Raw genomic sequence first — 16,897 nt, 5'->3', positions numbered from 1 at the left:
AATAAATAATGGCTGTAATTTAGAATCATCAGATCTCATTAACCTATGCTTTGTATCTGCTACCATACAATTGGTTTTGCTTTCATCAGCTGACATTTTGTCCTACTACATAAAAACATTAACAAAATCACCGTTTTTTTGTAGCCTTTACTCTTGCTTGGTTGAGATGTATAAATGGTTTTGTTATCTGTAAAGCAGTTTGATTTAGGTGTGTGTAATGGAAAATCATTAATAAATAAAAGAAACAGAAGTGATTCTAGTAAACATCCTCAAGGCACACATGATCTAGCATTTCTGTAGGATTGTGTAATGGAAAATCATTAATAAATAAAAGAAACAGAAGTGATTCTAGTAAACATCCTCAAGGTACACATGATCTAGCATTTCTGTAGCATGCTTGTTGACACTTGGCTGTGAGATAAGATCCAAACTAGGTAGTTGTTTGTGATGCACACTTAAATTTTTAGTTGAGAAAAAAGAACTTGGTCATCCATAGGATCAGATACCTTTTTGAAGCCATGGAAAAGTACCTCTATTAAATCTGCAACACTTAAGTCCCTTATCCAGTTTCTTATAATTCTTGTTAATGCAGTTACACCTGAGAGCATTGAAATCCCAGTTGCATTTTGTACAAAATATTATAGTACAGTAATTAATGAGCTATACTAATTTGTCAACCCTTATAGTTTGATTGAAATCCTTGTTTGTCAACCCTTACAATTTGATTGAAAGTTCTTCTGTAATGACCTTTAAATTATGGACTTAGGAATGATAGTAAAAATTACAAAAATGTAACCATTGTATTCTAATCAGAATTTTGGTTTCTCTATGTTTGATCCGAGTCTTAGTTTAATATTAGGTTCTGTAGAGTTGGTCAGGTAACCACACTAAAATTTTACGGGAATACCTCCAACACTTTAAACTGCCCATATTATTTAGGCAAAACACCTGCATGATCAAGCTGTTGCTTATAGTATTTTTTTAGAAACAGTGTTCAACAAATGAAAACACACTGAAGGCAAAAGGGACACACAAAGGTATCAAAAGGAATATTCTTGGAAAAAGCTGGAAAGGCAACTTTTATGTTTGTGAGGCATCATTTGTTGTGTCAGGAGAGATTATTGTTGTCAGCATGTGAAATTGAAACAAAACTTCAAAAATTACATGAAGTTGAGAGATCTAGAAATCATCCATTGAGCTGAGGACCATGAGGTTTGGAACTGAACTTTATGAAATGTAATGGAGTTAATTAAGGTGTAAGTGCACTTTACAATCATTTTAGTTGAATATAATTTTTGCCTTCACTGCAACAGTCTCAGGTCACACTTCTGAATTTTTTATTGACCACCTTACTGAGAAAGTATTGTTAGGGTTGGCAGGTCTGTTGATAGTTTCCAGGGTCATCATTGCAGCCTCCTTTGAATCTAGGACTTACTGCCTTAAAAGTCAGGGAATGTACTTGTATCAGTACTTAAATTTACATGATATGGTAATCATTTGACATTTATATGTACAAAGCCTTTTTGAAGATCTAGCCAAGATGATTTGGATTATTTAGTTTCTGCAGCAGGTCATGAATATTCCAGGTTCCTTGGCTTTCTGAAATGTTAATTGGGTACCTTAAACTACCAACTGATTGATGTAGTCTTCTTCTTGTGTCACTTTCGGTAAACATCTTTCTCAGGGAGCAGTGTTCATTTTAATAAAACAGATGATTCTGATCCAGTCAGTGGTCAACAACAGTACATTTACATGTATGTGTACATGAAACTTTAGCGAAAAGTTGACGGAAATTTAGTTGGTCAGTTATAAGAAACTTGAACGTTGGAAGAGTTTGGAACAACACATACAAAAGTAGCTGCATACGAAGAAATTGAAGCTCAGAAGGCATCTAGAAAAAGTGCAGTTAATTACTATAAGAAGAAAGATTTCTTGCATGAGAGAACAGATGTAGCCCTCTGTCAGAATATGCACATTGCATGTTGCCAATACAAGCACCAGCTTGAAAGGAAAAAGGCTGTCATTGAGAAAGAAAAGATATGATTGCACATTGAGCCAAAAAAATGTCACTGGTGACAAAAAGGAAGGCTAAAGAAATCTTTGCTAAAGCCACAAAAAGAACTTGACTAGCATATCAACAGGTTGTGTCCAGTGGAGGAAAAGACAAGTGAATGTATGGGATTGTTTGTATATAGTTGATGTACTTGGGTGTTTATTTTACCGATTTGTTATGAAAAGAGAGAAGTATAATATACTTGCTGCAAAAATTGAGAAATTATTGTGACTTAATTACGATGTGAACACTGACATGAAATAACTTAAGCAACAATAATATTGGAGAACAAATTCATGTGACTATAAATATTGTGAAATTATTGAAATCAAGTTGAACATTTTTCATAAGTTTATTAGTTTTTGAAATAATTATTTGTTTATTTTATGATCATAAGTTGCACCAGGAGCATTTTTTTTATGAGTGTAAAATGCATTTTTGGCTGGGACCCTGGACCCCCTGATTGGGGTGGGTGGGATGGGTGCTACTCCTCGAGACCCCATTGGGGAGGACCCCCAAACCTCCCTTAACATTTTTTCAGCTTTTTTTTGATGAAAGACCAAAATCATGTCTGAATTACTTTGTATATCTGAGTGATCTGAAGCTGGTGTCAAGAGCAGGAGGGGAGAGGAGAGGGCCAGGTTTGATGTCAAGAGCAGGAGGGGAGAGGAGAAGGGTTTACATGTTTTGTGACTTTGAGCAAAACTGCTCCAGGCAATTCAGATGATAATAACTTATTTCACCAATGAAGGGTTCTGGTCGCGGAAAATTTTTTTTAAACAGAAAGTAATGACAAAGTCTTGGGGAAATTGACAAAAATACAAACCCTTCTTTTACTCAGTCTCTTGTGTTGAAGTTTGTGGATCTGATGGCTGTAAATGAACGAGGAGGCCATTTTGATAATCAAGCCAATTATGTCATTATCTTTCCTATCATGTTGATCAATGTCATCATTTCCTATGTATAGATCAAATTTTCTAGTCTTCTTATCATAAACATTAAAGAATTTAGTAATGGAAAATCGAACATATGTCTTGGAAATATCAGGGAGAAAACCCTGACAGTGGTATTGTTTGATGTGACAGTTGGTCTGGGTTGTGCTTCTCGTAAGTTGATGCATATAATACATAAGTAATTCCATTTTGTGGTGGGAAAGGTGCTAGAACAACTCACTTTTGTATACTAGCCCATGCCAGCTGCAGTCAGCTGCCTCAATTAGTCATTGGGAAAGGCACTTAGGTACCATTCCATGGCATGCTATTGCCATTAATGTGTTGAAAGTACATGTACCATTAAAACCAACAAAATACAAAAATACCGTTTGGTGACCTGTAACAGCTGGTTATTTTCTGTTCTTTTAGTCCTTTATTTATCTAATGTTCTGCCTTTTCATTGCTATGTTATTAATTTTATATTTAAACCATGATGGTTAATTGAATTTTATGCCAAGTCAGCCAATCCAGGCTGGCAGTGGCAGGTTTCAAACCCATGATCCATGGATTACAGTCAAGCTGCTCTACCAGCTGGGCTTCCATAGCTCCCAAAACCACCAGGGTAGTACTTAAAAGGACATTTTAATTTTGCACATATTTGTTTGTGCACTCCATATTGATTTAGCTTGCTCTTTAAAGATATAAATGTTTTAAAATCTAAATTATGTTGCCCATATTTTCATGGAAATTCAAAATACTTGCACACAAAAAAAACAATCTTTTGATTCTGGAAGATTTCAGAATTAACTACATATTTTGTTCATTTTCTCAGTTCATGATTGCATCTTACCAGGAATCTATGAATATTACTATAGCAGAAGGGGTTGCAACCAATCAAACATTTCCAAGCTGGGGATTTAGAAATGACAGGAAAATCTCTAGAGGATTAAGTAGTTTTCAAAGCCATGCATGTCATCTTGCTGTAAAATTTTCTGTATTATGCAAAACAGAAAATGTGATCAGTACAGAAGGTACAAGCAAAGGAAATAGAATGCAGGAGCAGTATAAAAGATGCAATAGTATATTCTGCATAGCATTAGCACAATTCAATAAAGAAAGCTGGAGCTACGATGGCAAAGTATCTAACATGCCAGACTCCTAATTGGGGTTGGCTGTTACAATATGCCTCTGGTCTGGTGGTTTACTCCTGTTGCCCTAGCACTGTAAAGGTCTTTCTTGTGCTTACATGTCATTAAACATCAATCAGTTTTATCCAAAACTGATCTTGATCTATTATTTTATGGCAGAGATGAAAACAATTGAACTTGTAAATTTCATTTCCACATTCACTGGTCGAAGAAGTAAGTGGCTGTTTTTATTTTTCCTTAAGAGCTGATTAAAAGATGTGCAGACTAATTAATGAGAAGACACTTCGTATTTTTCTATTTAGTATGGCTTCACAAGTAATTATGGCCTTGTCATTTGCAATGACAATTTTTATCAGATTAAAAACAGAGAAGATGGTTGAGATCAAAGAAGCTGAATTAGAATTAATGCCTGATGTACACAGTTAAAGAAAGGTAATCCATAGATTGGAAGCAGATTCCATCAAATTGATATTTTTGTATTGTGCAGAGTATCAAGATATTTACAGTACCAAGAGCCATATACTTTGAATTCATCTATTTTTGTGGGAATCATATTTTGTGGTTCTGTGAAAAATGACACTTTTCTACTTACTTATTTTCATGAAATGAGAAAGGTGTTCTGTTTCCACTGAGGATCATTGTTTGTTGGGTCTTTACATTCATGATTTGTAGTAACAATGAAGAACAATGTTTTTGTGGAAAAATAGTGATTTAATAGCAGTAATGCATTGCTTGATGTTATGGCATTGCCATATCTTTTCCAGGTGCTAGTCCCCAGTAAACTGAAATAATTTTGTTCTTCAGTTAGTAAGCAAGGGCTCCTGAAATAAGAACAAAGATCCCAGTCTGATATCTTTGCCCTCTTCTGACAGTTGGAATGTTACCCTTCTTATCCTTGGATTTTGTGTCTTCATGCATGTCTCTTTAGTACTGAACACTTCATCAATTTAGATATCTTTTGGTATTTCAGCTGTCAATCATATCCATTTTTGTATTGTATTTCTCCTCAGTCCTTGCCTTATTATCATACATCTATGTCCATTTTCATTGATTTTGAGGATTGTGAATACATAGTGAAGTGTGTCCTTTGTGTTTCATCCCTCTAATAGTTTCTGGAGTCTGGGTAAGTATTATGCCAAGGTGGAACCTTTTATTTGTTCTTCAGTTACTATCCAAACCTCCATCTGTATATTCAAGTTGAGCTTCTTTTGAGAACCTCACACTTAAGATGGTTTTACTCCCCTCCTTAATATCTGCAACCAGGCGTGAAACACATGCTTTGTCAGAAGAAAAGGCTGTTTATAATTTGGTCTCTTACTTGCCTGCTGGGGTTTATGGTCAAGAATTGGCCATCTTCAGTAGCTACTGTTCTTATTGAAATCTCCAGTCAGATCTGTGCTGGGGATGAATAATCCATTGTCAGTTAGAGCCTTGCAATTTTATCTCATTTGATCAAGAGGAAAATGAAAGGGTGATAACATCTTTTTACTCCTTTAAAAAGTACCTCTGATATTTCAGTAGCCACTATGCATTATTAAGAATGAAATTATATAGCACATTTAAAGAGTAATTTGTTCCATCTACTAATAATACAAAAATTTAAATGAATGTCAAAGTCTCACAGAGATTGCAATATACAGTTCTTACTATTAGATATGCTTGTCATCATTGAGAGAACATACTTTCTCATTACTTCATCAAAACTGAATACATTATAATTTACAAACATGTTGGAGGCACTGTTCTGTCTAGAAAGACCTAATAGAAAATGAAGACTATTATTATAATCAATAACTAGTTTTCTTTTCATACATTCACTAAAAGTTTGTCCACAGAGGAATACAATACATAGTCCACAGAGGAATACAATACATAGAGCAGCAATAAGATTGGAATAATCTAATTTTGATATTCAATGAACAATTCTTAAATTTACGTAGAAACACAAAAATCAGTAATTTCTCATCATATCTTGAGTCAACCCATCAAGTTTTCAAGCTGTAGTCATGTTAGCAGTATTTCATCCTATTGACAAGTGGTAAGTTCACTTGACAGCTTATCTTGGGCCATTAGCCTCCAACTGGGCAAGGCAATAACAGCAGGTAATGTATTACTGCTATTAAAATGTAATTTGAGGGGGTGTAAACTAATTCTAATTATGTAAAACTTGCCTGCTGTTATTGCACAGTTCCCTGTATCTCCCTGCTCTGATGTCCTTTGTATTGCTGCAGGTCAAAGAAGGAAGATATTTCATTTGTCAGAAGTGGACTAAAGTGTGCAACTTTAATCAAATTTTGATTTATTGTTTGCCTCTAATTACTGATTGGAGGTCAGAATAGGGACTAATGCCAGGAATAGATCCAGCAGTGTAGTAAAAGTAGGTTAGTAACAACATAATTAAAATTTGCTGTAAACCCACACCACCACTACCACCACCAATAACAAACCCTAAATATTATTGATACTTAAGAACAGGCTGAAGAACGAGGCTTACATTTTTGTACTGTATACAGATAAACATGAAAAGAGAATATTTTTAGCAATAAAAGATTACAATAGAGAATGATTGTATTCCACCTAGTCAATATATGCTTTATTCTTAACTGCAAGGATAACTTTGGTCTGATATCATCCTCACTTGTTTTTGGTTAATGGAAATGGACGATGGTTTATTTAAAAGCTAGAAATAACTTTTAATTGACCTTTTGAGCAGGAGATTTGCTATACAAAAAATACTATAAAAAAAACTAATTTAATTTTGTCCACATACTTTTTATGGAAAAAACATTTCCATTTCTTGTATCTATAATTATTGGAGGGAGAACCAAATATTTTAACAAGTCTTATGATCTGATCCAGTCTTTTTTTTCTTTCTACATACTTGAGCTTTATAGCTGAAGGATGCTCAGTGTTTCAGAATCAAGGCATAAGACCCATCTTCAGTACAAAAAAAAATTTCTGTAAAGGTTGCTTAAAACAAACATATTCTCATTTTGTTTCTCACTGCAACGTTATAGCAGTTTACACAGACATAATTTTAATCTCACTTTTAAGGTTAGTAACTGAAAAGTTACTGTTTAAATTCCAATGAACTTTTTTTTACGTATTGCCATTTAGCCTTTTTTATTTCTGACCAACAAATGAAGAGAGAGAGAGAAGTCATTCTGTCATGTTTGCAGTTGGAAGGGTTTAGGTGCACAGGGGAAATTGATAACAGTGTTAATACTTTTCAAAGTCATTCTCTATTTAATCAGGATAGCCGCATATGCATACTTCCTTTTATGGAAATCATAAAATTGTTTTTGATTGTTCAAGATTTTTTAAAACCAAGAATGGTATTTTGCACAGCTCTTGAGAAATGTTGACATATTTGGAAAAAAATATATTTGATAACTCTTGTATGTACAAGTTATTCTGACATCTTTTTACAGTCACACGTGTCTCTAAAAGTCACTCATGGCTTCTAGGATATGGACTATATTGCTTCACTTAATTTTGATATTTATGATAGGTATGTAATATATAATAATAATAATGAGGACTTTGTATAGCATCTAATATTTAGAAGCTCTAAGCGCTTTTCAACATTAGACAACACCAATAAGATAAAAAACATAATGCAGTGATTACAAAAACAAACACCATGAAATTAGAAAACATTAAAAAACATGCTGAGAATATTTAAGGTAGGAAACATTATTCAGTCTTTAAGTTTGTTCTTGCAGTCATAATAAGTGAGTTTTGAGAGCCCTCTTGTGTCTAAGTTTAGTGATCAATTCATTCCACATTGTTGGGCCCTGGTATGCAAAAGAACACTGTCCATGTGACTTTGTTTTAATAGTTGGAATAATGAGTATACGATTGTCAGAAGAGGAGCGTAAGTATCTTGCTGGTGTGTACACATGGGTGAGGTCGGATAGGTATGTTGGACAAGAGTCCGACAGTGAAACGTAGCACAGAGAACAAATTTTATGTTTGATTCTGGATCGAATGGATAGCCAGTGTAGGGTACAGGGCAGCGGGGAGATGTGCTCTGATCGTGGTACTCTAAGTATGATCCGAGCAGCTGTGTTTTGAACTTTTTGAAGTTTCTGGAGCAGATATTGAGATGAACCAGACAGAATTGAGTTACAATAGTCCAGTCTTGAAAGTACTAATGAACACAAGTGTTTTAGTGGCATCAACTAAAAGATATTTGCAAATTGTGCTGATGCGTCTCAGCTCAAGATATGCAGCCTTGCATATGTTCATGATATGTTGGTGCAGTGTGAGAGTACTGTCCAGAGTAACACCTAGGTTTCATACTGATTGTGTGAATTTAATGTTGGTGTTGCTGATATCTATTTTTGAGGTAAAGGATGTGAATGAGAAAGTCTTTGTGTTGTGATCAGAATGGCCTCAGTTTTATCCTCATTCATCTACAGCTTGTTACATGTCATCCATGATTTCACATCAGAAATGCACTTCTCTACACCTTGGATGGTAGCATCAACTTCTGTTGGGTGGCTAGATTTGTATATTTGGGTGTCATCAGCGTACAATTGTTGAGACACTGGATGGTGATCTATGACACTTGAGAGCGACTGAGTGTACAGAATGAAGAGAACAGGTCCAAAAAATAGACCCCTATGGAACACCACAACATAGATCAACTGGGCTGGAGTGTATTCCATTTGCAGATACAATTTGTGTCCTGTTGACCAAGTAGGACTTGAGCCACAGTAAGGCTGTATAATAAATGCCAAATACATGCTGGAGACGGTGAAGTAATATATCATGGTCTATTGTGTCAAATGCTGCAGACAAATCAAGGAGGGTGATGACTGTAATCTTTTCACTATCCAACGCAGAGAGAATGTCATTAACTACTTTTAAAAGAGTAGTTTCAGTACTGTGGCAAGGGCGATATGCAGATTGTACATTGCTAAAAAGACTGTTTGAATTTAGATGAGATACAAGCTGGGATAGAACAACCGTTTCTAAGATTTTTTGTATGAATGGGAGATTAGAAACTGGACGGTAGTTCTTTAAATCGTTGTGGTCTAGTGTTGGTTTCTTCAGCAGAGGCTTTACAATGGCAGTTTTGAAAAATGATGGGAATTCCCCGCATGAGAGAGAGGTATTAATAACATCAGTTAGTGAAGGCAATACTGGATCTAAGCACTCAAGCAGCAGTGATGTTGGAATTGGATCAAGTTCACATGACTTTTTGTGCACTCTTCATCAGGATTATAGGTACAAAATCCATATCGATAGGTTCAAATGCTGCTGGGACCCCAAGTGGCCAAGTAGTCTAAAGCGCTCACTGTTACAGATCACTGCCATCTCACCTCTGTCTGCGTGAGTTTGAGTCTCAGTCTCGGCTAACGTTGGTACATGAGAAAGCCTGCCACTAGCTTCTCATGGGTCGATGGTTCTTCCCGGGGTTTTCCAGGGTTCTTCCTTCACCAATTGTACTGGCCGCCATGTATAGCCTATCTTGTGCTGAAAAATGGCGTTAAACCCTACAACAACAACATCAAATGCCGCTAATGGTTGCCACTCAAATTCTGTATCCCAACTGTATGGTGACGAGTCAATTGAAATTGTGGTGTCAAGCTTATCTCCAATGGTTTGTACTTTGTCATGGAAGAAATTTGCAAACATGTCCGGAAGGTCGAATGGAGAGAAGGTAGTTGGAAGTGGTGTTGATTTGTTCCTTGACATTAGCTTGTTAGTAATCTCGAAGAGCTCTTTGCAGCTGGAACTTTCCATGATCTTAGTAGTGTGGTTGGCTGATTTCGCTGCATGGACTATATTTGGAACATTCTTCTTAGCAGCTTCATTGATTTGCTTATGAATAGTGAGTCTGGTGGAAAGCCAAAGCCTCTCAGTTTTATGACGGTCTCTTTTAGCAGTGCGAAGCTGGTCCCTAACACTGCTATACCATGGAGAACATTTTTGAATTGATACTCTGCACTTGGTAGCTGGGGCATTTTTGTCAAGCAATGAACGCAGGCAGTTATCGAGTTGTTCTGCGGTAGGAGGTAAGCAAGTTGTTAGGTTAGCTTGGATGTCGTGCATTAGTTTGGTTCTATTTATGATATGGAGGTTTCTCTTAGTAGCAGATAGAGGTGGAGGGTTAGGGACTGATACGTCAAGATGGCATATAATGCAGAGGTGATCTGATGCAAGGTCATGTCATGGAATATATACTCATATTTTCTGTATGTACTAGGTACATGTCATACACATTAAAAAATGTTACAGGTGCTTGTAATATGAGGATTGGTGTTGTTACCTGACCTTTATATTGAGGTGACCAAAGTAGCAGGTTAGTCTGCATATATTGTACCACTGTGGAAACTTCTGCATAAGTAGATATTATAGATGTAATATAGATCCAGTAAAGTTCTCAAGTCTCTCGCATGCTATGTAGAGGGCAGTTGCCAACAATGGTATCTTGTATTCCTATTGCAATGTATTGATGGACTCAGTGTGACAGTGATATTGGCAAAAATTATAGAGCATTGATATCATAGAGATTTAAAATACATAATCCTTTCTGATTCGCTGCAGTGCATTACACTAATACAGAAAAACATGTTTAACAAAATTGGCTGCTTCTTTAGCATTAGTACATTTCAGTCAATACATGTTTGTCAGGTATAAATGGCAGCAGTCTTCAGGCAGTCATCAATGGGGAAAAAAAAACAATTTCCTATGAGTTGAAACCTTTATCTTGTCGGGTAACATATTTTCAGTGCACCTTGCTGAGAATCGTTCAACACAATCACTCAGACTGATACTCTCTACGATATAGTAAAAATATGGCAATACAATATTAGGGTCATGAAAATTTCGACTTTGCAGAGTCTTTATGAATGTTTTATGATCACCTTATAATTCAGTACACAGAGTTACAGACATCTTAAATCAGTGAGTGTGTCTATCAGATTCAGTTTCTTCTGGAAATTTGCCTCAAAAATATTTCTGAAACATAAACAAAACAGCCACCTGTTTTGAACAGGGGCATGTCCTTCATTTTCAAACAATCCATACCATGCCAGCTAGAGTTTTGAATTGTTCTGATTAACCCATTAACCCCTGGCACCACATTTATTCATCATCAGATTGTACCCTACTTCTGAGCTCAGTAACATCAGGGTCATTTAAGATACACCAAAGTGGGTGGAATTACAGACAAAAAGACTGATATAGCTCTACAGTGATACCAAATAATCTGGACTTTCTACTTGCATTACAAAGTTACAGAGGGAAAAATGTATTTTTGAGACCCCATATTTTTACACCTAAAATGTGCCCATTGTCAGAATCTGATTTTGTATTGGGATTTTTGACATTTTGGCCTGGGATTGAAGGCAAAACCAGTCTGAGGTGCACATCGACAGGTAAACCTTTGCAAAAAGTAGGATAAGTTAGGGATTTGGAGAAAAAGTAGCCAGCACACAAATAAGCAACAAAAAAAAGAGAACAAAAAAGAACTCCAATTTCTCACTTTTGCCACATGCCCAGGCAAAATAGGCATGAAAAATGATGTTTCTAACTTGACTAGGCATCCAACTAAATGAAAAATCACTTGGAAGCAGATTTTTGGGATATATTCAGAAGTTACCACCAAAGTGTGTTTCCTACACCCATTTTCGTGAAAATGAAAAGAATCTCTAGGGGTTAATGACTTAATAGTACAAAAAAACATCTTGCTGAAGTAAAAATTTGTTTTAGGATAGTCACATACTAAGTGCCTGCCAAGTTTCAATACAATCTCCTTAAGATCCTTAGATCAGGTATATGAACAAGACGAATTGATAGATGTTCTAATAGATTTAACAGAATGCTAGAGGGACAGACAGACAAACATCACTCATATTCATGCTTTCAGAAATGTAGAGCCATTTTCAAAGGCATAAAGTGTCAGTGATATTGAGCATTATATGTTATCAAACTATGTAATTTTAAAAAATTCCTTTTGATATAATAATATTTTTATATATTTAATTTTATTTTCAGATAAATGATGCCATGGGCAACGAGTGGCCTTGGATTTACTTCACTAGTTTGATAATCATAGGCTCGTTTTTTGTACTCAACCTAGTTCTTGGTGTTCTTAGTGGGTAAGTATTTATTTATTCATCTTTATTTAAGAAAATTGTTAAATTGTTTGACATCAGATTACTTTAATTTATTACAGAAATATCAAGACAGGCACATGTGTATACATTGTCAAACTCTGAGCAATCACCCATCGTTTACAACCAAAATTATTGTGCACAAATTGATTTTATTAGATAACTGCGCCATTATGAATAACTATATCATAAAACCAGATATAAAATATTATTGACCTTTACTTATTAGTTTGTAACCACTGTTGTTGAGGAAGAATCTACAGGCAGAGTGTGGATTGTCCAGGATCCAGATGGAGGAAAACCATTGTAGTTGAGTCTTGGTTATAGTTTTCTTAGATCTACATGCTGTGTGATTACTGTCAAGATCTACTTTTAAAAGTTCATTGTCAGCAATCCGATTAAAATGGAGATTGACTTCTAACAATTCATTATCTTGGAGATTTCGATTTAACTTACTAGACAGATCTACATTTAGTAGTGTATGTTACATTCCACAAACTAGACCATAGTACATGTAAAGTGATGTGGTTGATAGTTATGTCTCTTATTAAATGATGAACAGTAAAAATACCTGTACAGTTTGTACTTGTACAGTTTTAATATAATTCACAATAACAGTTCTGCAATAGAAGAATAGAAAAATTATTGATAAATGTAGGAGACCAATGGAAGACTTTAGCAATTACCACTTGTAAATTGGACATAGCATTTCTTTGTGTTTTATGATCTTTGTCCAGCACAAATGTGATGAGTTTTTAAATACTCTTTCAGCTTTAACATTTATGGACAGTTATTTACAAGATACATTTTCCCATACTTTTCTGTGATGCTTAGAGAGATAGAAAAAAAAGAGTAGCCTCAGATGATAATATAAAAGTATTGATTTGTAAGTGAATTTGGATCCCTTGCACCTTAGCTATGTAAAAATAACACACTTTTATTCAATCAGTTTAAATGTTCCCAATATTTCACAAGTTGTCATACTTGAGGAAATTTAGACTTTGATGGTACATAGATGTCGTCTTTATTTAGATCCACAACTGCAGGAGTTTGACTAATTTCAGACAAATTGTGCAAAAACATCGACTAAGTACACAGATGTTGTGCACTATATTTTCACCTTATTACTTCATTAAATCCTTTATTGAGAAATTTTCTCCCATTTTTCAAATGGCTTAGGAGGGGATTTCACTCCTAAATATTCTGTTCTAAAATAGACCCAGTACAGAATGTGTGACCACACAAACTTGTCATGATGAGTTCAGATGGAATAACTACTAAACATATTTAGTTTCATATTTTATGAGATACCTTTGGGAAAATGACAGTTGTATAGCTATATGAACATTCTCAATAGAAGCTAGACATCTGTCTTTTTTTTTTATTTATATGTGTAGATAAATTTAGAAATTTAGGTGAGTGATCACGATTTCAGAAGTAACCCATGTGAAACAACAAAAATATTCTAAATACTAAATCTTAGTAACTATTGTAATAAAGAGCAAAAAATTCATGAATTAAAATACTGATCTGTTAATGAATCTTGACAGTTATGAATCAGTGGTTTGAATATTTTTAGGTGTGTATACTAGTATTTTTGCCAAAAATCTACGGACATTAATCATTATATTTGTTCCTATGACTGAAATTAATGCCATTTTTATCTTCTGAAGTATGAACAGTATGGCTTGCCTGAAAAAAAGTTCAGAATGATTTCCAACAGGGTCATTCAAGCAGTTAGACCGTTTTTGTTGAAAGAGTGCATCTTATTGCCAGACTACACAATTGCTGAGAAATGCTTTTTTGTATGAAAATACATAAGGAATTTGTTGTAGTGCTTCCTCCACTGATATACTGTTGCAGTGAGATAAAGCTGATATAACATGGAACATCACCGGCTGTGTTTTCCTGATATTGTAGCAAATGCTTAATGTTCGGCAGAGATTTAATATCCATAGACCTTGTTGTCTTGATCCATTATGTTCAGTATCATCATCTGTAACAGGAATATTTCTGGGCTTATTTTGGGACTGAAATTCAGCCTCCTTCCCAGTTCCCAAAACACTCCCATTTTTCCCTAAATTGAGCATACAAAATTCCCAATAAAAATCCAGGTCCCTTACCATACTGTCTTTGGGAGAGAAATTATTATAACGAGTGTAGCAAGAAATTTGAAGAGTCAATGTAACCATGGCTAAATTTAATATGGACCATGCTGGTTCTAATATTTGCTTGAAATGACTTCTCCTTCAAGACAGAAAAGGGTAGATATGCTAAAAGAAGAGAGAAGGGACTTGAAAATATAATGTTCAAAAAAGTCATTTAAACTTCTGTTTTGCATATCAGATGATTAAAATACTGATCAAATACTATTACAACTTTGATAAAAATATTAAACTTTTCTTGTTTTGCTTCTCAACAAAAATAGCAGTCTTAAAAATTGGTTACAGCTGATAACCAGCAACAGTTTATGTAGTAGAAATCCTTTTTTAAATTTGTTTATTTGCTGAAATATTGGATAAAACCGTTAATTTTATTACATGTAGTACTGAAACTGGGTACATCCACAGTCAGAATTTGCTTCTGATTGGGCTACAAAAGATGAATTTTTAGCTTGTTTTTTTATTCAAGGATCATGGGCAGGTGTTTGGCAGTAATTCCATAGATTGCCTTGTAAATAGTATTGTAGTTTCTGGCATTTATGATCATCATATTAACACCAACAGAACATAAAACATCTAACTTACCACCTTTCTTTTTGAAGGTATTTTTGACACAAAATCAGTATTTACTTTGATTATTAATTCTTTGTAATGAAATTATTGCAAAGCAAAATGAACTTTTAGGGTCAATATAAGTGAAATTGAAAAATTAAACTAGACTTGCCAAGTTGACGTTTTTGTTTATAATGTTATGAACCCCATAAGTGACTTGCTGATCACATGCGATGATGTTGGTCATATTACTGATCAGTCCTGAGCATAAGAAATGGAAGCCTCACTGTTTTATCAGTTGGGAAATACCAAGGGTGGGCAGACGATCACTAAGGCAGTTACGGGGTTAATGAAATTACAATCAAACATTTACTTGGTAAGTCTAGTTTAATTTTTTTTTATTTCACTTCCCCCCAAGTACCTCATGATCCCATGAAATTTCAAACAGAGGCTTCCATTTACGGAAAATATTAACAACAACTACATTTAGCATTATGAAATTCTTTCAGTACCTTTCTACTGAATTCACTCCTTTTTCAAAAACAGGCTTATCATAGATTTTCCTAAAGTACAGGCACTATCCCACGCAGCTGCCTTCAAGATTGTACCTCACTGCGTGCCTTTAGTCCTGGCAGCATAAACAGATGCAACCCTGTATTATGAGCCTGAAGCACTGACTTATCATTACAATTACTTTTTCATAATAGTCTTTATTCAGTTTGATATAGTTCCTTGGGCAACTTTTTTATATGGGGATTGTGTGCTGATGAATAACTTTCCTCAAGTTCACAACACTTTAGTCCATTGCAAGTAATGTTATGAACAACAACAACATTTTTTGTCAAATGAAAATGATTTTTTTTTAAAAAAAGGATTCCACATTAAGCCCTGCATTGGATTATTTCAGCAAAGAAGGAATGTATATTTGTACAATATTAGCACCAGAATTAACTTGTATGCAAAAGGTGAAGTGTCTGATTACTCTGTCCTGTCAATAAAGCAAGCAGGATGGCTAACTTCATACTCAGTTCCTTCAATGTCAATTGGTCATTGCTTGTAAAGAAAGAGAATAGTTGAACACTAGCTGCACATCCCACACAAAGAAGTACTTTGGAAATGAAGGCTTGGCAATGAACACACCTCTCATAAATCTCTTAAGTAAAACATATTGCTTAGAGTAGAATGAGAAGTAACCATAATGATGAAATTGCAGATCTAGATCAGTTTAGACAAAACTCTGTCACAAAAGTCACAGGTGGGTCAAGTGGATTAATCTGTCTTTTACTTGAAAATAGCATCCACTTTTGGAGAAGACGTCATAACTGTTGCTTAGCTGTTCTCCATGGATTGTCTCATTATCCTTTATTTGTGTTTGTTGTCATGACAAGTGAAAAATACCCATCTTCGATATGTGGAGGAGGGGCATAACTGCAGGTTGCGTGCCAAGTGCTGAATCTTATGGGCAGAGTGGCAGAAAAAAAGGACTACAGCATGCAGGAGGCATGGAAACCAAGGCTGTGTTGGCCATATTAGTGTTACCACAGTTAGGTCTGCTTTGTCTTGGGCCATATTTTGCAACACTGCTTCCAACAGACTGAAAGATGGAAAGAAATAATGACAATTGTAATTTAGCATTAGGGGCAGGTCTGTATGAAGCAAAAATCAGATGTTGGTGAATTAACCGCAAAGCAAATAAATCTAAATCTGCATGTCTATTCACTTTAATTATTAGTGACTCAAACTTAACTTCCATTCAGAAACTTTGCTTATGTTTCTAGACAATCTATTGGCATCCAGATTCATTTTTCCCAGCAAGTGAGAAGCACTTAACCAGATGTCCTTAATGATAACACCACAGCAAGATATCAAATGATAATATATGCAGCATAGGAACGCTGCCACCCATTTTGTTCACATATGA

General features: G+C 35.0%; 1 protein-coding gene across 1 annotated transcript in view; it reads left to right on the top strand.

Moving 5' to 3' along the window:
* Positions 1 to 16,897, top strand: part of LOC149789247 (muscle calcium channel subunit alpha-1-like) — a 335,403-nt gene that overhangs the window by 117,546 nt on the left and 200,960 nt on the right. The window contains exon 6 of the mRNA XM_089975421.1: positions 12,144 to 12,247. Within this exon, the coding sequence (XP_089831547.1) occupies positions 12,144 to 12,247 (104 nt within the window). The remainder of the gene's footprint in view (positions 1 to 12,143; positions 12,248 to 16,897) is intronic.

Source organism: Sinohyriopsis cumingii, chromosome 11 (genome assembly GCF_028554795.1).
Source record: "Sinohyriopsis cumingii isolate HCF-2022 chromosome 11, ASM2855479v2, whole genome shotgun sequence".
Taxonomy (NCBI): domain Eukaryota; kingdom Metazoa; phylum Mollusca; class Bivalvia; order Unionida; family Unionidae; genus Sinohyriopsis; species Sinohyriopsis cumingii.
This window is presented reverse-complemented; position numbering and strand designations above follow the sequence as displayed.